Source organism: Schistocerca serialis, chromosome 1 (assembly GCF_023864345.2).
Source record: "Schistocerca serialis cubense isolate TAMUIC-IGC-003099 chromosome 1, iqSchSeri2.2, whole genome shotgun sequence".
Lineage (NCBI taxonomy): Eukaryota > Metazoa > Arthropoda > Insecta > Orthoptera > Acrididae > Schistocerca > Schistocerca serialis.
Genome location: NC_064638.1, coordinates 327,867,217 through 327,890,738, shown reverse-complemented (window position 1 = coordinate 327,890,738; position 23,522 = coordinate 327,867,217). Strand labels below are relative to the sequence as shown.

The 23,522-nt window shown below is 42.6% G+C and overlaps 1 protein-coding gene across 1 annotated transcript in view; it reads right to left on the bottom strand.

The window, feature by feature from the left end:
• The window catches only part of LOC126469864 (COMM domain-containing protein 4), a 555,575-nt gene that overhangs the window by 14,272 nt on the left and 517,781 nt on the right, over nt 1-23,522 (bottom strand). Inside the window, exon 8 of the mRNA XM_050097178.1 lies at nt 11,293-11,332. Within this exon, the coding sequence (XP_049953135.1) occupies nt 11,293-11,332 (40 nt within the window). The remainder of the gene's footprint in view (nt 1-11,292; nt 11,333-23,522) is intronic.

Genomic DNA, 23,522 nt, shown 5'->3' with positions numbered 1-23,522 from the left:
TCATTGTCCCTTCAATAACTGTTAGCAGTGTATGATCATTTTACACTCTGGATCCCAACAGTACAAGGCTCAGGGTGGATTATTTATGTCAATATTAGATGTCAATCCTAGTCAACACTATTATTAATGCAGAATCTGCTCTCATAATTACACACATTTTTGTGCTGTTCATCATCCAGCTGTGTCTTTCTCTGAAATTTCGAGGCAAACTGCTTGATGATAAGATGTGACAGGTAGCCTGGTGAGTGCTACCCATACTTGTAGCTCATCATACAATTACTCATAGTCTTAGGTAATTCTAAGTACAAGGGTTGTCTTAATTTGTGTTGCACTCATCTTGCAGCTATTGATCACTGCTCATCTGATGCAACTGTTGGTTGTTTGATTCAGGGGAGGGGACCAAACAGTGAGGTCATTGTTCCCATCAGATTAGGGAAGAATGGGGAAGGAAGTCTGCCTTGCCCTTTCAAAGGAACCATTCTAGCATTTGCCTGAAGCAATTTAGGGAAATCATGGAAAACCTAAATCAGGATGGCCAGACACACATTTTAATCGTCGTCCTCCCAAGTGTGAGTCCAGTGTGTTAACCACTGTGCCACCTCACTCAGTATGCGACTGTTCTGACTTGAACCCCTACCCCACTCCTGCCAAAAAACCAGACACCTTCCTTGGATCAGTGATACACAAATGACACCTCATGTCCAGCAGACTGGGAAATTCTTTGGAAGGGCAATCTGCATTGTTTGTTGACATCATCCTGGTCAGTCACAATGTTTACTAAGCCAGTGTGAAGTCTGGAAAGATAAGTCATTCTTTCCCAAGTAAATACAGTTGTTAAGGCCTCATTATTTTCATATTCAAAGCATGATTCTTACTCTATTCCAAGCATGATACTTGAGGTTGAACTCATTACTGCCTTCTATTATCAGACACACTAATTCAGTGCTTCCACTAATGAACATGGTATTGACAAGATGTGAGAAAGATATCAGCCACATTTTAAATAAATCGGCTGTGTTTATTTTAATTAGGTTTGACCAAACACCAGACATATTCGGCGATATCAAAAGTACCCTGACACCCCTGTGTAATGTGGAAATGAACACCAGATATCAAAAGAGGCAGATGCGGCAGTATAAAAAGAGGTGAGAACTGTTGAGCTATTAGCAGAGAAGCGTTAACAGCAGAATATGTCATCAGAGCTCGGTGACTTCACATGTACCAGTAATTGGACACTGCCTGAGTAGCAAATCCATCAGATGCATTTCAACTCTTCTAAAGGTGTCCAAATCGAATAACAGCAATGTGATTGAAGTGAAAATGCAAAGGAATAACCACAGCTAAACCAAAACCAGGCAAACCTCATGCACTGACAGAGAGGTACCGTTGAGCATTGTGGAGAGTGGTTATAAAAAAAATTACATGAAATGAGTGGAAGGAATTTACTCACAAGTTCAAAAGTCCTACTAGCAGTCCAGTAACAAAATGACTATGCATAGGGAGATCAAAAGAATGGGGTATAATGGTCGAGCAACTCCTCGTAAGCCACACATTTCTGCAGTTAATGCTAAGCGAAGTTGTAGTTGGTGTAAAGAGCAACAGCACTGGGCAGTGGATAACTTGAAACGAGTTTTAGTGATGAATCACGTTAGGCCTTATGGCAATCTGATGGAAGGTTTTTAGTCTGGTGAATGCCTGGAAAATATTACCTGCCATTATGTGTAGTGCCAACAGTGAAGTACAGAGGAAGTAGTTTTACGGTATAGAGTGTTTTTCGTGGTAAAGATTTGCCTCCCTTACTAAACTTCAGAAAACGCCAGATGTGGTAGGATATAAACATATTTTACGGCATTGCGTACTGTGTACAGCAGAGGAACAGTCTGGAGACAATTATTCGTAGTACAAGCATGACAGAGGACCCTGTCATAAAGCAGCATCTGGAGGCAATGGTTTGTGGACATACACAATGTGATCAAAACTATCTGGACACGCCCAAAAACACGTTTTTCATATTAGGTGCATTCTGCTGCAAACTACTGCCAGGTACTCCATATCAGCGACATCAGTAGTCATTAGACATAGTGAGAGAGCAGAATGAGATGCTCCGTGGAACTGACGGACTTCGAACGTGGTCAGGTGATTGGGTGTCACTTGTGTCATGCGTCTGTATGCGAGATTTCCATACTCTTAAACATCCCTAGGTCCACTGTTTCTCATGTGATAGTGAAGTGGAAACGTGAAGGGACATGTACAGCACAAACGCGTACAGGCCGATCTTGTCTGTGGATTGACAGACTGCCGACAGTTGAAGAGGGTCATAATGTGTAATAGGCAGATATCTATCCACACTATCACACAGGAATAAATCAGGATCCACGGCAAGTACTTTGACAGTTAGGTGGCAGGTGAGAAAACTTTGATTTCATGGTCGAGCTGCTGCTCATAAGCCACACATCACGAAGGTAAATGCCGAACGATGCCTTGCTTGGTGTAAGAAGCGTAAACATTGGACGATTGAACAGTGGAAAAACGATGTGAGGAGTGACGTATCACAGCACACAATGTGGCGACTCGATGGTAGGGTGTGGGTACGGCGAAAGCCCGGTCTACGTTATCTGCCATCGTGTGTAGTGCCAACAGTTAAATTCGGAGCCGGTGGTGTTATTGTGTGGTCGTATTTTTCATGGGGGGGGGGGGGGGGGAGCTTGCACCCCTTGTTGATTTACGTGGCACTATCACAGCACAGGCCTACACTGGTGTTTTAAGCACCTTCTTGCTTCCCACTGTTGAAGAGCAGTTACGGGATGGCGATTTATTTATTTATTTATTCATCCGTGGAACAATAAATATTGTATGGATGTCGTCAGACCTTTCAACACGATCGAGCACCTGTTCATAATGCACGGCCTGTGGCACAGTGGTTAGACGACAACAACATCCCTGTATTGGACTGGCCTGCACAGAGTCCTGACCTGAATCCTATAGAAAACCTTTGGGATGTTTTGGAACGCCGACTTCGTGCCAGGTCTCACCGACCGACATCGATCCCTCTCCTCAGTGCAGCATTCCGTGAAGAATGGGCTGCCATTTCCCAAGAAACCTTCCAGCACCTGTCTGAACATAAGCCTGCGAGAGTGGAAGCTGTAATGAAGGCTAAGGGTGGGCCAACACCACATTGAATTCCACCATTACCGATGGAAGTCGCCACGAAGTTGTAAGTGGTTTCAGCTAGGTGTTACATAGTGTAACATTCCTGAAATAGACGGACCAGCCCAGAGTACTGACCTATACCCAGTGGAACGCCCTTAGGACGTGTCAGAACGTCGACTTTGCCCCAGACCCCAGCATCCAACAGCACTACCTTCTCTGGCTTTGGCTCCTGCAGAAAACTGGGTTGCCATTCTTCCACAGACATTCGGACACCCCAGCAGAATAAATATGTCATAACGAGTGGACACTATCAAGTATCTGGATACTTTTGATCAGACAGTGTATTAATAAAAAAGGGGCCGAAATTTGTTAAGAGATACTCCAGAAAAAGCGCTGTACTGTAGACATGTAATGAAGAGGTGTCACATTGTAACCTTCATATTTTCATGTGGAACCTATTGTCGATCCTCCAGAAACCGCTGAAACTGTCGACAAAAGCTTAAAAAACTTAAAAATTATATTTGGTATGTGGGACTCATATAATTAACACACAACACTTTCAAAGTAATAACTGATTAGCTTTTGGCAGATGACTGTGTGATTTTCTTAGACTGTCTTTCTGTAGCCTTAAAGAGATCTAATTACTTCAGATAGAAGCAACAAGGGCTTATTTTGCTTTGCATTTGATACAGAGCAGCTCATAACGCCTCGAATTAGCGTTCAGAAAACTTTAGGCAAATGAGAGGAAAATAAAATAGTAAAAGAAATTTGAATACCAAGGCGAAACGATAGAGACCAACGTCTCTAAGAGAGACTGTGAGTAAAAAATTAACGGTTTCGAACTTGCATACAATCTCACGAAAGATAAAAACGAACGTCAGGAACACTTTAAGAAAGACCTTGGATCGTTCAGCGAAAAGTGCAAGTACACAGGAACACACAACCATAGGCTATATTCATATGTGAAGGAAACAACAAACTATGTTCGGAAAACGAAGATTTATTTCTAGAGTCATCCAACACGGTCTTAATCTACGTTTCGAATAAGAAACTAAAATGATCAGATCTCCTTGTAGGTGGAAAAGAACGTGTAAGAGGTCGGGGTCTTTCACGGTAACTTGTAACATGGTCCCTTCAATGATGATGATCGAAGAAAAATACAGGGACGCTACGATAAAGCTCGATTTCAAGGAAACCGTTGCAGTAACTGATGCTTACTGGGTCGAAATTAGTAAGGAGTAACTCGTTCTACATTGTCACAATATGTTATCAAAGTGATTTATAGAACATACAAGTACTGTAAGCAACTCGCTAACAACTTCTTTTTAGTCATGCACCTCACGTTCCCTGCACTTCCGTCAGGTGCTGTTATATCTGTATTTCATACTGCTGATATCTGCCAATGGCAACAAATATTTCGGAACAGAAACGAAATTCTATCATCAATGATACTTTTAGTAGCCTCTCATACAGCGATCAAACACAATTAACTAAGTATGCACTTACAGATCTTATGTTTAAGTACTATTTGACGTAATACACTATACCGATGTTTCCTTCGTGCTTTGATCCGATTGTGCCGAATTACCTAACCTATGTCGATAAATGTAGAACGATCCACACATTTATAGTGATGTATAAGTTATTCATCATGGTCGCCGACCACGGTAACGGCTATCTATCTTCCATTACCAATTAAGTCATTGACTTAGCCTCTTGCACTTTGTTCTTTAAGCAGATTTGATCTAATTCATTTGCGTTAAGTGCCAGCGCGTTGAAACATTGCGAATACAGGTAATATTTTTGTGTGTGTTACCAAGACCATGGCGTGATGCAAGCCAGTACTACGTATTTACATTTATATCTTCATGCATACTCCAGAAGCCACCATACGGTGCGCGGCGGAAGCTACCCCGTACTATTGGTCATTTCCTTTTCTGTTCCACTCGTAAATAGAACGAGGATAAAAACACTACCTACATACATCTTTTTGAGTCAGCAGTCTTCTGACTGGTGTGATGCGGCCCTCTCCGAATTCCACTCCTGTGCCAACCTCTTCATCTCAAGAGTAGCACTTGCAACCTCAGTCCTAAATTATTTTCTGGATGTATTTTAATCTTTGCATTCCTCTACAGTTTTTGCCCTCTCTAGCTTTCTCTGGTACCATGGAAATCATTCCTTAATGTCTTACCAGATGTCCAATCATCCTGTCCCTTCTCCTTGTCAGTGTTTTTCGTATATTACTCTCCTCTCTGATTCTGTGCAGAAATTTCTCATTCCTTAGCTAATCAGTCCACCTAATTTTCAACATTCGTCTGTAGCACCACATCTCAAACGCTTCGAGTCTGTTCTGTTCCCCACAGTCCATGTTTCACTACTATACAATGCTGTACTCTAAACGTACATTCTCAGAAATTTATTCCTCAAATTAAGACCTATGTTTCATATGAGTAGACTTCTCCTGGCAAGGAATGCCCTTCTTGCCAGTGCTAGTCTCCTTTTGATGTCCTCATTGCTCTCTCCGTATTTGGTTATTTTGTTATCTAGGTAGCAAAATTCCTTAACTTCATCGACTTCGTGACCACCAATCCCGATGTTAAGTTTCCCGCTGCTCTCATTTCTGCTACTTCTCTTTACTTTAGTCTTTCCTCGGTTTACTCTCAATCCATATTCTGTATTCATTAGATTGTTCATCCCATCCAGCAGATCATGTAATTCTTCTTCACGTTCAGTCAGGATAGCAATGTCATCAGAGAATCGTATCATTGATATGTTTTCACCTTGAATTTTAATTTCTCTCCTGAACCTTATTGGCTCTGAGCACTATGGGACTTAACAGCTATGGTCATCAGTCCCCTAGTACGTAGAACTACTTAAACCTAACTAACCTAAGGACATCACACAACACCCAGTCATCACGAGGCAGAGAAAATCCCTGACCCCGCCGGGAATCGAACCCGGGAACCCGGCACGGGAAGCGAGAACGCTACCGCACGACCACGAGCTGCGGACCTGAACCTTATTACTTATTTCCATCATTGCTTCTTCGATGTACAGATTGAACAGTAGGGGCGAAAGAATACATCCCTGTCTTACACCCTTTTTGATCCGAGCACTTCGTTCTTGGCCGTCCACTCTTATTATTCCTTCTTGGCTCTTGTACATATTGCACGTTACGCGTCTCTCCATATAGCTTACCCCTATTTTTTGTCAGAATTTCGAACATCTTACATCATATTACACTGTCGAACGCTTTTTCCACGTCTACAAACCCAGTCAAAATGTTTTGATTTTTCTTTAGTCTTGCTTCCATTATCAACACCAACGTCAGAACTGTCTCTCTGGTGCCCTCACCTCTCCTAAGGCCAAACTAATCATCATCTAACACGTCCTCAATTTTCTTTTCCATTCTTCTATATATTATTCTTGTAAGCAACTTGGATGCATGAGCTGTTAAGCTGACTGTGCGATAATTCTTGCACTTGTCAGCTCTTGCAGTCTTCCGAATTATGTGGATGATATTTTTTCGAAAGTCAGATGGTATGTCCCCAGACTCATACATTCTACATGTCAACGTGAATAGTCGTTTTGTTACCACTTCCTCCAACGGTTTTAGAAATTCTGATGGAATGCTATCTATCCCTTCTGCCTTATTCGATCCTAAGTCCTCCAAAGCTCTCTTAAATTCTGATTCTGATACTGCATCCCCTATCTTTTCTAAATCATACCTCTGTATGAGTCCTAATTTCTCGTATGTTATCTTCACGGTCCTTCTGCAAAATGTAAGTTGGCGGCAGTAGAATCGTTCTGCACTCATCTTCAAATGCTAGCGCTCTAAATTGTCTCAGAAGTGTTTCTCGAAATGAACGTCGCCTTCCCTCCATGGGTTCCCATTTGAGTTCCCGAAGCATTTCCGTACTATTTGCGTGTTGTTCGAACCTACCTGCAACAAATATAGCAGCCCGCCTCTGAATTGCTTCTATTTCGTCCTTTAATTCGACCTGGAGCAGATCCCGAACATTCGAGCACTACTCAAGAATGGCTCGCATTAGCGTCCTGTTTGCGGCCTCCTTTACAGAGGAACCACACTTCCCTAAAATTCTCCCAATATGCCGCAGTCAACCATTCGCCTTCCCCACCACAGTCCTTACGTGCTAATTCCATTTCATATTACTTTGTAACGTTACGCTAGACATTTGAACGACGTGACTGTGTCAAGCAGGACACTACCATTAACTTATGATTTTCTACATTTAGAGTCAGCTGCCATTCATCACACCAAATAAGTCATCTTGCATCTTCCTATAGTCACTCAACTTAGACACCTTCACGTACACCATAGCACGATAAGCAAACACCCTGCCTGCCGGATCGTTTATGCATATAGAAAATGATAGCGGTGCTATCACACTTCCCTGGGACATTTCCGACGGTACACTTGTCTCTGATGAACACTCGTCATTGAGAACAACATATTGGTTCCTATTACACTACTCAAAATGGTTCAAATGGCTCTGAGCACTATGGGACTTAACTTCTGAGGTCATCAGTCCCCCATAACTTAGAACTACTTTAACCTAACTAACCTAAGGACATCACACACATCCATGCCCGAGGTAGGATTCGAACCTGCGACCGTAGCGGTCTCGCGGTTCCAGACTGTAGCGCCTAGAACCGCTCGGCCACTCTGGCCGGCATTACACAACTGGCCATTAAAATTGCTACACCAAGAAGAAATGCAGATGATAAACGGGTATTCATTGGCCAAATATATTATACTAGGACTGACATGTGATTACATTTTCACTCATTTAGGGTGTATAGATCCTGAGAAATCAGTGCCCAGAACAACCACCTCTGGCCGTAATAACGGCCTTGATACGCCTGGGCATTCAGTCAAACAGAGCTTGGATGGCGTGTACAGGTACAGCTGCCCATGCAGCTTCAACACGATACCACAGTTCATCAAGAGTAGTGACAGGTGTATTGTGACGACCCAGTTGCTCGGCCACCATTGACCAGACGTTTGCGATTGGTGAGAGATCTGGAGAATGTGCTCACCAGGGCAACAGTCGAACATTTTCTGTATCCAGAAAGGCCCGTACAGGACCTGCAACATGCGGTCATGCATAATCCTGCTGAAATGTAGGGTTTCGCAAGGACCGAATGAAGGGTAGAGCCACGGGTCGTAACACATCTGAAATGTAACGTCCATTGTTCAGAGTGCCGTCAATGCGATCACGAGGTGTCCGAGACGTGTAACCAATGGCAATACCATCACGCCAGTATGTCGATGACGAATACACGCTTCCAACGTGCGTTCACCGCGATGTCACCAAACACGGATGCGACCATCATGATGCTGTAAACAGAACCTGGATTCATCCGAAAAAAATGACGTTTTGCCATTCGTGCACCCAGGTTCGTCGTTGAGTACACCATCGCAGGCGCTCCTGTCTGTGATGCAGCGTCAAGGGTAACCGCAGCCATGGTCTCCGAGCTGATAGTCCATGCTGCTGCAAATGTCGTCGAACTGTTCGTGCAGATGGTTGTTGTCTTGCAAACGTCCCCGTCTGTTGACTCAGGGATTGAGACGTGGCTGTACGATCCGTTACAGTCATGCGGATAAGATGCCTGTCATCTCGACTGCTAGTGATACGAGGCCGTTGGGATCCAGCACGTCGTTCCGTATTACCCTCCTGAACCCACAGATTCCATATTCTGCTAACAGTCATTGGATCTTGACCAACGCGAGCAGCAATGTCGCGATGCGATAAACCGCAATCGCGATAGGCTACAATCCGACCTTTATCAAAGTCGAAAACGTGTTGGTGCGCATTTCTCGTCCTTACACGAGGCATCACAACAACGTTTCACCAGGCAACGCCGGTCAACTGCTGTTTGTGTACGCGAAATCGGTTGGAAACGTTCCTCATGTCAGCACGTTGTAGGTGTTGCTACCGGTGCCAACTTGTGTGAATGCTCTGAAAAGCTAATCATTTGCATATTACAGCATCTTCTTCCTGTCGGTTAAATTTCGCATCTGTAGCACGTCATCTTCGTGGTGTAGCAATTTTAATGGCCAGTAGTGTTCTGAAGTCCTCAAGCTATTCGCATATCTGGGAGTGTACTCCGTATGCTTGTACCTTCGTTAACAGCCTGCAGGGAGGCGCAATATCAAAGCTTATCGCAAATCTAGAAATTTGAAATCTGCCTGTTACCCTTCATCCATAGTTCGCAGTATATCATGTGAGAAATGGGCAAGCTGAGTTTCGCATAAGCGATGCTTTCTAAAATAGTGCTGATTCTCGGAAATAAGCTTTTCGGTGTCTAGGAAATATATTATATTGGAACTTGGAATATGTTCTAGAATTCTGCAGCAAACTGATGTTAAGGATAGCGGTCTGTAATTTTAAGGGTCCGATCTTATATACAGTAGTTACCTGCGATTTTTTCCAATTTGCTGGGGCCTTTGTGTTGGGCGAAAGATTTCAGATAAATTCAACCTAAATAAGTGCCGTGGCGTGCCAGTGCCATAGAATACTCTTTGTAAAATCTAATCGGGATTCCATCCGGACTTGGCGACTTATTTGTCAACTCTTTCAATTGCTTCTCGACGGCAGGGATATTTATTACTACATCGTCCATACGGAACTCTGTGCGATGGTCACACGACGGTATGTCTGCACGATTCTCCGGGACTCAGTATTCCAGAAGAGCGTGTTTTGAATTCCGACTGTGCTACAGGATTTCTTTGGTATGACTAACACTTGTTGAGAGAATTTGCGATGCTTCTTTCCATAAGATCAAAGCCGATTTCCTGACGCACCTTGAGTCAAGAGAGCTAGTACTCCGTTTAGTGAACGTGGTGCTGATGGGGCGATAAACTCTATTCATCATCTTCTACGACCTGTGTGTACTGGTTGCAGTGAACTTTTCTCCTGAAATAGTTTTATTCCCCTAGATATTTGTTCCACGATAGATCTCTTTGGACTGCGTGACTTTTATTCAGTCAACAATTAAAATCAATGAGAAAACTGAGAATCCTTTCAAGAACATTTAGTCGTTTTCAGAGGAAATTTGTGGTTTCAGTGGTAGGTAATGCCGAAAACTTGTTACCAATGTGGCCAAATTGTCGAATGCCTGAGAGTGCTACAGATTTTTCCCCCTGTAATTATGCCCTAAAAATACTTGTTCTTGCCAATTTTGTCTAATGCGCACGTTGCGAAAGCAGCCAAAATGCACCAAAGGAACAGGAAGAAATGTGCAAATAACAGACTTTGTCAAGCAAACGCCGTTAGGAAGTAAGCGCTTTTTAGCAACTGAAAGTCACCCCATGTTTCAAGACCTTATTTCATCCTAATCGTTCGTGAAAACTACCATTAGATGATGACACGTTACCATAGTCTTGTGCACTCTGCCGAAACATTTACGAAGTTAACCTGCCAATGCTAAAAACAAAAAAGTGTCTTTACACCTGTGAAAATAACGGTGTTAAATGTAGACTCGGTTGTTGACCTATTAAAGCATAATACAAAAATGCAGAGACAGCGATTTGACAGTGAAGACTCAGTCACTTTGTTGCTTTCCGTTAATTGTAAGCATCGGAGAGTTAAAATCATGATAATCTTGGAACGACACCCTTTGGCTCATCTCATTGAGCCTTCTGAAAGCACATGCGAGCTGCGTAGAAGTCATGCCCCAAACCCCTGCTACATGGAGCTAACCGACATTTCAAAGCGTAGCCTTACGACTAGTTACTGTTTTAAGAGAGAAAAAAAAAATCACTAAGTCAGCAGTTCTAAAAACGCAGACATTCAATATTTAAATGGGTATAGGAAATATTCGAAAGGCTTCCCCATAATTTTAATTCTGTAACTCATAATTGAAAACTAGGTTTTAAAATATCTGTAGAGTTGACTCCGTCTTCGAGCGTTTAACAACGGGACGTGCTAGTTGTTATCTTAGACGAAGAGAGAGTGAATTCCCGGAATGAAGAGCACGGCTGCTGGAGCGGCGGCGAGCAGGGTGTGGCGGCCGGCTGGCTTTGACAGACGCTGCTCTGCTCATTTCCTCTGCGTCGCCGCATGTGCCACACGCCCCCGCATTGCAAGCGATGCGTGGAATTGTCTGACGACTTACCATATTTTGCATCCGCCGTAAGCTTCTTAACTTTGTCGTACTGAAACACAAGTAGAAACGAAATGGTTTTAGTATTGCAGTATTGATACCATCTCTTGGATACCGAAATTACGGCAGCACAAAAAATTGTGACATTTCCATTTGTTATTTTGTCTGTGATGGATCTCTCTGCACTGTGTGACTTTAATTCAGTAAATCAAATACTGTAATCAGTGACAAAATTGTGAATTCCTTCGACAATGTTTAGTTGTTTTCATAGGCGGCTCGTGTGTTCAACATTAAGGAAGGAAAGTGCACTACATACACAAATAATTTCAGCAAATTAGATAAGACGTAGGACCTAGCCATCAGCTGCACATTGCCTTCCAGCTCGGAAAAATAAATCCGGTTTATATCATTTTTCTCGCTTATTATGTGTAGCCATGAGTTAACTGGATGTGTGCTTGCCTGGGAGATTGGGAGAATGGACATGATGGGGTGCGGAAGTATGGACAAGCCTGGGAAACTTAAAATACTTAGATAGTGTCCGATGCCAGGTTAAAGACTGGTGACCATAAATATGAAACATTGTGAGTTTCATCCCCAGTTACCTCTAACTTGTACGTCATTTTCGCAGAAGAGTTAATGGACAACAAGAAAATTTAATTATTAATTACGATAGTAACACGAGATGTACCACGCAAGAAATTTAGTCTTGTTTACCCCTTTAAAATCATTACCGAAATTCTTTATCTTTATTTTACCGTCCGCCTTTTCTTCATTTTTCTAGAGGGACTGGGCAAATAAGAAGGGAGTTACAAAATGAACGCATCGTTTCCTGCAACTGACGCCATAATGGTTCTCCCGTATAAGACAACTGACAGCGGCTTATAAGACACTGCCTGGAATACATTGCTAGTAAGCAAGGAAGACCTAGCGAGGTCGTGCTGTGGTTAGCACAATGGACTCGCATTCGGGAGGACGACGGTTCAAATCGCGTCCGGCCATCGTAGTTTAAGTTTTCCCTGATTTCCCTAAATCGCTTCAGGCAAATACCGGGAAGGTTCTTTTGAAAGGGCACGGCCTACTTCCTTCCCCGTCCTTCCCCCATCCGATGAGACTGATGACCTCGCTGTTTGGCCCCCTTTCCCAACTCAACCAACCAATGGTTGGCTCAAATGGCTCTGAGCACTATGGGACTTAACATCTGTGGTCATCAGTTCCGTAGAACTTAGAACTACTTAAACCTAACTAACCTAAGGACATCACACACATCCATGCCCGAGGCAGGATTCGAACCTGCGACCGTAGCAGTCCCGCGGTTCCGGACTGAGCGCCTGAACCGCTAGACCACCGCGGCCGGCCAACCAATCAATCAACCAACGAAGACTGAGCAACGGTCAGAGGCTATGAGGGAGGCTGGAGTTAAGCACTATATACACTTAATCAATCTAGAACTGCTTTGATACCGTCACGCATCTCTTCCTGTGTGTTCTATAATCTTTACATCTCTGCGTACCTACTATACAGCACTGTAAAAAAATCTGTTATGCGAAAGAACACAGCCAGAGTGGCAACTAAAATGGATGTTTATTTAGTCGGTGGCCGGTTTCGGGCTATGCCCATTTTCAAAGCAACCAATGTTTGCCGAGTAAAATTTCCGCCCAATATAGCAGTAAATAAAGTGGGTGCATATGTATATAGTCCCAACTAATGTTCATTGTAAAAAATTTTCCGACACACGTCGCGAAGGGCTCTGCATGCAATGGGCATTTCCGATATCCCGCAAAAGGCTACTGCTTGCATTCGCTTACGAAACTACACGCCTTCAGTGGGATAAACAACACAAACTGTACAGCAGCTGACTGGGGGTGTGTAGTGTGGTCCGACGATCGCGATTTTTCGCCTTTTCAAGTAATAAAAGGCACGAGCGCCTCGACGGCCCAATGAGACATTTAACCCGCATGATGTGTAGTTCAAATCGGAGATGGTTTTGTAAAGTTTTGGGGGTGTTTTCCGTACCACAACTTGAGCTCATTCATTCAGTTTACCGTCAGTATAAACTAAGTTGTTTAGTTCTACGTTCGAGGTAATCAAGTGTTACCTTCTTCTTATAGCTTCATAATGAGCATTTTGTAGACGAACATTCAGACACTTTCACTGGACAGTCGAATCACCCCAATTCAATCACACAGAAAATATCTGGGACTTTCTGAAACAGCAGCTGAAACGAAACAAGCAACTTCATAGCAATTTGGTAGCTTTACGACATCTAATTGTCAATGGATGGCTTCGGCTGGATATGGCACTCTTGAAGGAACTTGCGGACTATCTTCCTTGCCGAATTGAGACTATTGTCATGGTAACAGGTTGTTCCCTGGGGGTGATTAATTTTTTGTCAGATGTACTTATGAGGGACCAAGATACAACGAGGGCGAGATATGTTGTGCTTGATCTGTCTTTCCTGAATGCCGGTGCTGTTTTCAATCAAGCTATGTAATCTTGCTAGGAGCTCACGTTCAGGTCAGTTAAATAATTTGCTGCCAGCAATGATTTAGAGGCGCAAATGGCTATAGCTATTTTTGTAGGAGTAAAGTTTGCAGTCGTGTCCCTGAGTACGTTGTGAGGCGGCCTTTTTCCCGCGGTGGTTCTCGCGCAGTGCGTCAGAGGGCAATGCCGTAGCCGCTGGGAGCACCGCGCCGCTTTGAGGTGCTGGCCGGCTAATGGCTCCCTTTTCGCGGGACAGACTTATTTTGCCGGTGCCGGCGCCGTTATAGAAATGGCGCTTTATTGCATTACGACTATCCTTTCAACACCTCTTACGGCACCCGATTTGATTACGGTTAATCTATTGGCTTACTGTATCACAGTCGGTAAACCCGCGTCGCCAAAGGCTGCGCCCGGGAGGAGAGTGTTACGCCGGGAGGTGACAGCCATTCAGTGGCAGACGCGACCTTGCACTTAGCGAGTTTTCCTGTGCATGGATGTCTCATTACATGCGGCGAAGCTTTACTGTCTGTCGGTAAGAAATGACATTTTTATTTGACAAAATTCAAAGTAAACATTTTTTCTGGGACTTCTTTTTATACAATGTATGAGAGAGCCGACTTTCCTAAATAATCTGGCGAATCTTCTGAAATCTTTTAGATGCCTACGATCTAACCTTTGTCGTTTTCATGGTCCTCTGCCATCTAAAAACATATCTACCGACAACAGAATTTAATGAACGGCAATTTCGAAAGAGGAAAGAAACAAGCGCATCGTAATATTTTATTGCTTTAGTGATTTTGTATGTCCGGTGACGAATTTCAAAGTGCATCTACCGCAAGGACCGAAGAGCAGTTCGTTAACAAAAGCTCCACAGTTAATCTCTATATACACACATCAAAAAACGTTTTGCATCACCTCGGTTCCGAGAGTTCCGGAACCTGTACAGACAATTGGAACAGAGATCAACATAAACATCACTTCCGCCCTTTTTAATGCTCATGAAAACCACACGTTGCACGTTGTACCACTATACAGCGAGACCTCCAGAGGTGGTGGTCGAGATTTCTGTGCACACCGGTACCTCTAATACCCAGTAGCACGTCCTCTTGCTTGTATTCGTTGTGGCATACTATCCACAGGTTCATCAAGGCACTGTTGGTCCAGATTGTCCCACTCCTCAACGGCGATTCGGCGTAGATCCCTCAGAGTGGTTGGTGGGCCACGTCGTCCATAAACAGCCCTATTCAATCCAACCTAGGCATGTTCGATAGGGTTCACGTCTGGAGAACATGCTGGCCACTCTAGTAGAGCGATGTCGTTCTCCTGATCGAAGTCATTCACAAGATGTGCACGATGGGGGCGCGAATTGTCGTCCATGAAGACGAATGCCTCGCCAATATGCTGCCGATATGCTTGCACTACCGATCGGAGGATGGCATTCACGTATCGTACAGCCGTTACAGTGCCTTTTATGACCACCAGCGGCGTACGTCGGCCCCACATAATGCCACCCCAAAATATCATCTTTGGGCGGGTTTAGTGACGTCTGTGAACAGTCGAAGGGACTGTGTCTCTGATACAATACCCACAGTCAACGTCTATCTTCAGGAGTTCTGGGAACCCGGGTGATGCAAAACTGCACTCGCTGGACAGTGTGTCTAAAGCGTTCAGCCTGACCGGGTTGCCTCCAAACACGTCTCTGACGATTGTCTGGTTGAAGGCATTTGCAACACTCATCGGAGAACAGAAGGTGATGCCATTCCTGAGCGGTCCATTCGGCATGTTGTTGGGCCCATCTGTACCTCGCTGTATGGTGTCGTGGTTGCAAAGATGGACCTCGTCATAGACTTCGGGAGTGAAGTTACGCATCATGACTTCTTTGAGTCTTAACACGACGTCCTGCGGCTGCACGAAAAGCATTATTCAACATGATGGCGTTGCTGTCAGGATTTCTCTGAGCCATAATCCGTAGTTGGCGGTCATCCACTGCAGTAGTAGCACTTGGGCGACCTGAGCAAGGCATGTCATCGACAGTTCCTATCTCTCTGTATCTCCTCCATGTCCGAACAACATCGCTTTCGTTCACTCCGAGACGCCTGGACACTTCCCTTGTTGAGAGCCCTTCCTGGCACAACGTAACAATGCGGACGCGATCGAACCGAGGTATTGACCGTCTAGGCATGGTTGAACTACAGACAACAAGAGCTGTGTACCTCCTTCCTGGTGGAATAACTGAAACTGATCGGCTATCGGACCCCCTCCGTCTAACAGGCGCTGCTCATGAATGGTTGTTTACATCTTTGGGCGGGTTTAGTGACGTCTGAACAGTCAAAGGGACTGTGTCTGTGATACAATACCCACAGTCAACGTCTATCTTCAGGAGTTCTGGGAACTCGGGTGATGCAAAACTTTTTTTGATGTGTGTATAAATGGCAACGTCCTGACTGACTGACTGACTCACTCACTCATCATCGCCCAACCCAAACCGGTAAAGACAGAGACTTTAAACTTGGAGAGGGTGTGGATCGTATATTGTAGGCATCGTTTACGAAGGAATTGCTCGAAATTCCACTCCTATGGGGGGTGAAATAGGAGATGAAAGGCGTTTTGAAAGTATGTCTCTATTAAGACAGTTTTGAAGCTAGAACTACGAAAACCGATTTTGGTTTCTCAGAAATAAAGAAATTCAACCACTAATGGGTAAAATAGCGGGTGAAAATTTTTTTGAAAGAAATTAATCATTATTTAAGAATTACTAAACCATTTTTAACGCTGCATCTATGAAAACTGGTATCTGAATTATCAATTAGAAATTTAAAAAAAAAGTACGAATTGAAATTTAATCCTCAAAGGGGTGATACATTGGACGAAATTTTTAAAGAAAGTACTTCATTACATTAAAAAATTTAAAGCTAAATCTATAAAACTGGTATTTCAGTTGGAGGATGAAAATATCACAACAAGAACGCAAAAGGGGTGATTAACAAAAACCTTAAGACTCTAGCTACTAGAATCGCTTACTGGTCAGAACTACGCTCGGAAAAGACCATGCTTCTACGGCATTAATTAGCGTAAAAAATTTGGAAGGTGTTGCTATTTGTGGACAACATAAAAAGAATCGCTGCACGCCATACAGTCTACGCGAGTGAAGCAACGGGCGCTAAGCTATTGTCAGAGCCTACACTGAGCTGGGAGAAGCAAAGCAGTAGTTTAAAAATAAGACTTCATTATTTTGAAAACTGTCCCCTTACATAAAATATAAGTAACAACACGCATAGCGTTTAAGAGACCATTTTTCTTTTTTACATTCGTTGATTTTTATCGCAAAATATGTCATAATAACGTGTTTATAGATGAAAACGCTTATTTGTAATATGAGAATGGTTTCTTAAATTTTTAATGCCAATTGAATTTATTTATGATTATGAGATTCCAAACCTGATCACTGAATTTACAATATATAATTTTTAAAAGAGATGCGTTGGTGGTTTCTTTTACCTATATTACATGTTTTACATGCCCAACGTGTGCCTGATCAGAATACGTCCCAGTGGTTATGTTGGCTGTATCAAGATGAAATACGTGATAATAAATTAAAAATAAGCAATGTTTTCCTTCTTATTGAAAGATATATGGTAAAACGTGCACAACGGGAGGGAGAAAACCTTTTTCGGTGGGGTTTAATGGCTTGTCATTGTGGAGCAATAACAAAATAATTTTAAAAAATGAGGGACTGAAAATAGATCACATCGTATTTCTATTTATATGAGCACCATTTATCCTCACTGGGCCAAATTCTTACGGGTCGAAGGACACGAGTATTACTGCATTATTTTGTACACAAAATATAACAAAATCTACGAACTATTAAAAAGTGCTCATTTTCTTTTTAATTTGATATGAACTATCCGCAACTGTCCAACATTTCGTTATTTCGTGCTCTGCCACATTAAAGATTCTGGGTGTCTCTGTCCTGCCAATTCTTGGCTATTTTCGAAGTGTGCTCGCTGCTGTTATAGAACACGAAATAGATGATACGCATCTCTTCGGCTAGATAAAGGAATCGAACAGTTGACAGCAGACATTATTCTAAAACGACAGTGCGTTCTTCCGTGTGCATCCTGGGTGAAACCCCAGTCAATTCTGTTACTGCGGCTGCAGTCAAACTCCAGTCATAACCTTATCCTTCCACTCGGTGTTAAGGCAACAATCAGACTTGAACAGAAGAGAGTGTCTATTGGGTTTCCAAGACAGTCTACCATTCACATCCGAACATAAATCCTTCTGGACCATAACAGTCCTTGGCGTTTTTTGGCAGTTGAGGGGTACTGGGAATAGAGTGCGGTGTATTGGTCCGTTTTCTTTCATGTAACTCTTGCAATTTTGCAGTGATGGAAGCCAGCAGAATGAAGACGTCGGCGGAGAGTATGCGCACAAATTGAGGGTTCGTACAGCTTTTGTAGCTGACATGATTGGATTATCGATACCGACATTTAAAATTGTTTGAATTTTGCCGGTAATAATTGCTTTAAGTCTTCCATCATTTTGGCGAGTACGAAGACCTCCTTCGCCTTCCTTTTGATATGCGACTACCCACAGTTTCTCAGAGCCCGTGTCCGAAGCTCGTGGTCGTGCGGTAGCGTTCTCGCTTCCCACGCCCGGGTTCCCGGCTTCGATTCCCGGCGGGGTCAGGGATTTTCTCTGCCTCGTGATGACTGGGTGTTGAGTGCTGTCCTTAGGTTGGTTAGGTTTAAGTAGTTCTAAGTTCTAGGGGACTGATGACCTTAGATGTTAAGTCCCATAGTGCTCAGAGCCATTCGAACCATTCAGAGCCCGTTGCTTCTGCCATATGAGCAGTCTGGTGGCCACGATCATATACACAGGGTATTCGGAAATTCCCGTTACAAACTTCTAGGATTTGTAGAGGAGAGTGCGTACATAATATTTTGAATAGTAACCCAGGTCCGGAAACAAACAATTTCCTTTCTACGTCGATTTTAATTCAAATGTGCAACGTGCCCACGTCTGCTGAGGGAAAGAGAAAAGTCTAAGAATGCCTGTCCTGGTATGCAACAGGGTAGACAGGACGACGTGTACTGCTTCTTGTGGGGTCGTATGGAAAGTGTAATTTACGAGGCTCCTGCTGGCAGGAATTGTGGCCGCTGCACTATAAACTGAAAAAACACAAGGTGAGATGGAGGGTGTGTAGCAGAACATGCTTCGTAGGTACGATGTTGTAACAACATTGGTGGTCGCCACTGCGAACCGTTGTAATGCATCAGTACTGTTCTGAATGTACAGTATGTCGGTTTTCTTCTCTGGAATAACGTAAACACGCAATGTTTCAGTGTTAATAAAAATAAATATGATTAAGTGATAAACATATGTCGTTACGTTTCTTTTCGAATTGTTACCTAATAACTGAGCTGCGTCATGCCTAGTTCAATTCCTCAAGTAGCAGTGGATGAGTTCAACATATGCACTGGAACAGTCTTAGAACATGACATGGGTTTCTATTCAAAATATTATGTATTCACTTCCCTCTGCAAGTCTAGGAGCCTAAAAATGAAATTTCCAAACATCCTGTATACAGACAATGCTGCTACCAGTTGTCTCACGAATATAATACACGGCCCGGAGAGATTTCATTCCCCGTTTTTATTCCCCCTTCTTTAGACAGCGGTTGACACACCTCGCAATGGATACGAAATGTCTCGCTGCAATGTCGCTAGTGGCAGTCACACCTCCAGACATTTGTCGCGGAAGATTCATAAGAGGTGGCTGCATATGTCTACAAGCAATAAAGAATAATAAAATTCGGCAATTTAATTTTTCTCTAGGTGTCAAATTATCACTTACTATATTTCTGGGTTGGTTGAGAAGGAAAAAAAAAGAAACTTTTTATGAGACGAAAGTCTCGTAGATACGCAATTGCAGACATACGGACTAGTAAATGATGTGCTGAGGTAAATGCATGTGGTCTACTGCACACCGTTTTATGTTTAAACGGCCTCCACGCACACGAGCGCACCACTGGCAGCTAACTTTTAATGACTCCCTAACGCTCTCAAAATGGCTTGGAGTTTTGCGAGTAATTTCTACAATTTCAAAAAGCAAGCAACCAGCTCTTCTGCATTCATATCCAAACACACAAAGAAATTCACAGGCCTAAAATCGGGACATTATTGTGATCAAAACACTGACCAATCGCCGTAAATCAGACAACGATATAAATTATCACTTTGGTATACTCTAATACGAACACGAAAGTGTACAGATGTCATAATGCTTTACTAAACGACAACTTAATTTTATCTAATTTATGGCAACGCTTCGCGAGAAATAAAAGAAAAATTTCTCCATGGAATGTGAAGAGGATCAAATTTCCTTAAAACCTGTCCTGATAGCCTCTTATACGAGTTCCGTGGCGAGTTTCGGAGTTTAACTCATGGCTAGCTTGACCATCATCTGCATACTTAAAATCTGTCATTGCAAGCTTCTGAAGTAGTTCACGCGTTAGGAAATCACTGACTGGCGAATTTTGCTTCTTCTACAACTTTCATGAGTTAACTCTCGTCTCCTGTAAGATGTTTCACACCGGACGTGGACGCCACGCTCACGCCGTGGTGGTCACATGGAATCTGTTTCATTAACATAAATGTCTTCGACATACGATATGAAAAGGGAATCTCATCATTGGATAAACCATCCTCTGTACTTGTTCCTTCTCTCGGCTATTGCTTCTTCTCTTGCACCAGATACGTGGTTAAGGGCTTCACAGAAAGCATCCAGCTACTCAGAAGCCTTTACAAACATAAGATTTCTTGTGAACACAGTGCAAACAGTGACGCGGGCATTCCTAAAGACTCCGGCAAAACTTAGTCCTGAATAATACGCCACAAGATCGGCGGGATCCGGCTGGCCTGTATAGTTCGACGGTCGGAGGACGAACTAAAACTCGTTTGTTCAAGTGGTCGAACTGACGAGCGCGCAGATGCGGTTGAGCGTGTGAGGTGAGGCGACCTTCTCCGGTCTGAAACTCCGCGATTTAGATGGTAACCAACGGCTGTTTACGGAGAAATTCTTACTTTTGTGTTGCTTTAAGCTGAAAATGGAAGTTTAGGTGGAAGTTACGCACTTGTTCGACCAATTACCTTCTCGCTATCACTCATTATCGCAAATTTCTCAGTTTCCCTCACAATTTTCCAGCAGAAATATTATGCTTTCCGAGTTGAGGATTCACCCCACAGAAACCAAACCACCACAACTCACTATATATAAACCAAGGCTACTGTCATAACGAACAACAGCAAAGAAACAGCAATTCACCTGTCACTTTTATGTCTGCATATGAAGATTTTTCGTAATTTGCATTTTTGTAATTGTGTTAACCCTTTGTTTCCTGACATAAGAAAAAATTTGCTTTTTAACATTTTCTTTGCAGAATTTATGCTATTGTGGCCTCAAATGACGGTAGGATTTTTTGTAAAATTTTATCTTATTTTTCACAACTTTTTTCTCTCCTGGTACTCAGAAGTACCGTCAGACTCCGTGGACAGAATCACAATATGCGCTGAAAAATGATCCAATTTTTATAACTAGTACTTTATTCCACATAAACATTAAATATTTTTACATTAGAAAATTAATTAACAGAAATATGATATGATATTTCTGAATTTTTTTTAAAATTTCGCATAAATTTATTCTACAGCAACTTCACAATACATAGTAACTTAGCTATACATATCACATATTTCGTGTTAGTGATACCTCATGAAATTGTAGGAAACAGTTCTTTTTCTCATTGGAGCACAAATACACTTTACATGTACTACATTGTGAATGTGGTCTCGACTGAATTTTATTTTTCGCACACATTTCGCATCGTCCTCTTTTACAACTGAACACTGCAAAATGGTTTTCTCGGTTGCCAAGATGTACATTCTTCGGAACAGAAAAGTTATCCTTCCTTCTCTTTGGGGGAGTTATTTCATCTTTACCAGAGTTTCTCTTTTTGAGATTTGGCACTTGCTGTTCATTCATTAGCCCTAGTGCCACAGCACTCCTGAATTCCAGCAGTGGCAGTGCCCCATGTAGATCACTGAAAATGACGTAAGCATTGACAAAAGCAATTTCTATTGCTCCCCAGAAGAGACGGTGCCACCATTTCTTTGATCGCCTGTCAAGACCATAAGTTGAACGTAATCTGTCTGCATGATCCACACCATCCATGTGTTTATTGTAATCACATACAATAACTGGTCGTGGTATAGTCATACTAGTTCCATCTTTCTGTTTTCTTGTCACTACGCCCTGTTCAGTGCCATGGAAGTTTGACGCAAAATACACTACTTTATTTTCCCTCCATTGAAATACTGTTAGGTCTAAAGATGACTCTCTGTGATTTGATTCCCCACGGTTTAGACATTTTTCTTTAGGTAAATTCCCTGGAAAACCTTTCCTGTTTGTTCTAATTGTTTCTGTGTGAGAAAAAGTGAACAGAACAACTAGTGAGAGGTAACGCATTGTTGCTACAATAAAGTGTTCGCACAACCTGACGGTACTAATAAGTCCGCCTTATATTTTCCACTTTATCTCATTCACTTGTAACGTAATGCTTCAAACTATTATAAAAAAACAAAGAAGGTAAGAACGTACAATGGAAAACTCAACGGAAGTTTCAATAAATTGCACACAAACTCAGGTAACACCATTGAAACAAGTACATACAATCTTCTGTTTTCACAGCAGCGCGCAAAAAACAATTTCAAGCTCTGACCGCCAGAGAGGTCTATGTATTGCACAATAACTTCTATGAAACAGTAGAGCAGAGTTACTGTTACGTACCGACGGGCTCTCAGATCACGAAACTGCACCACGAGAAAATAATGAGAGTCAAAACTTGCTGGTACTTTTAAGTACCGTCAGGCAACAAAGGGTTAAAATAAAAAATAATGCTATGTGATTAAATGCACATTTTTCATCCCCATATAGAACCTTGTAAATGGCTTCACATGTTTCAGGTATAATTTTCCCAAGGGCCTGAGGTAATACAATAGTGTTAAACTTCATGTTATCCAAATCTCTTCCTCATAGCTGCGAACCTTATTACTGCTATAGGTCGTACTCGAGGAGGGACTGCGTTTCTTATCGTATTATTTCTCTCAGTTAATAGTACCACCAATGACAAGTTTAAGGTGCGTACTTCCGTCCTTTTTAAGGTGGGGTAAATCCGGTACAAACCACTAAAGACAGTGTGCATGTTGTATTAGTTTCTTTATAATCACAGCTGTGTGCGGGTCTGGTGCAACTTGGTCGGATATTACGCAACTTGTAGTCGACGTGAGTGCAGGTTTCCTTCTGCCACAGTTTTTCCTTATGTTCATGTATCGTATATTAAACTGATTTCAAATGCTTAAATCAGCCATTCTTTGTATAAAAAAGTTATAAGCGTTACTGTAGCAGAGAGTAAGACTTTCTTTCGGCCGTAGTAGCCTTGCGGTAGGTATCGCGAGTCTGACGCTTGGGAGAGCTGCAGCCCAGCAATCCGGTGGAGATGTCTTATTGCCATCAGATTTTACAAGTGATCTGAAAACATTCCATGCTATTCAAAAGAAACCGCTGTCATCTCATGATTTTATAAATACACTAGTTATTTTATTTCTTACATTTACATCATTGTGGCAGTATACCATTCTATTATTTACAGAAATGTACAAATATTTATGACATGCCTACTCAATACAAATGGAAGTGCA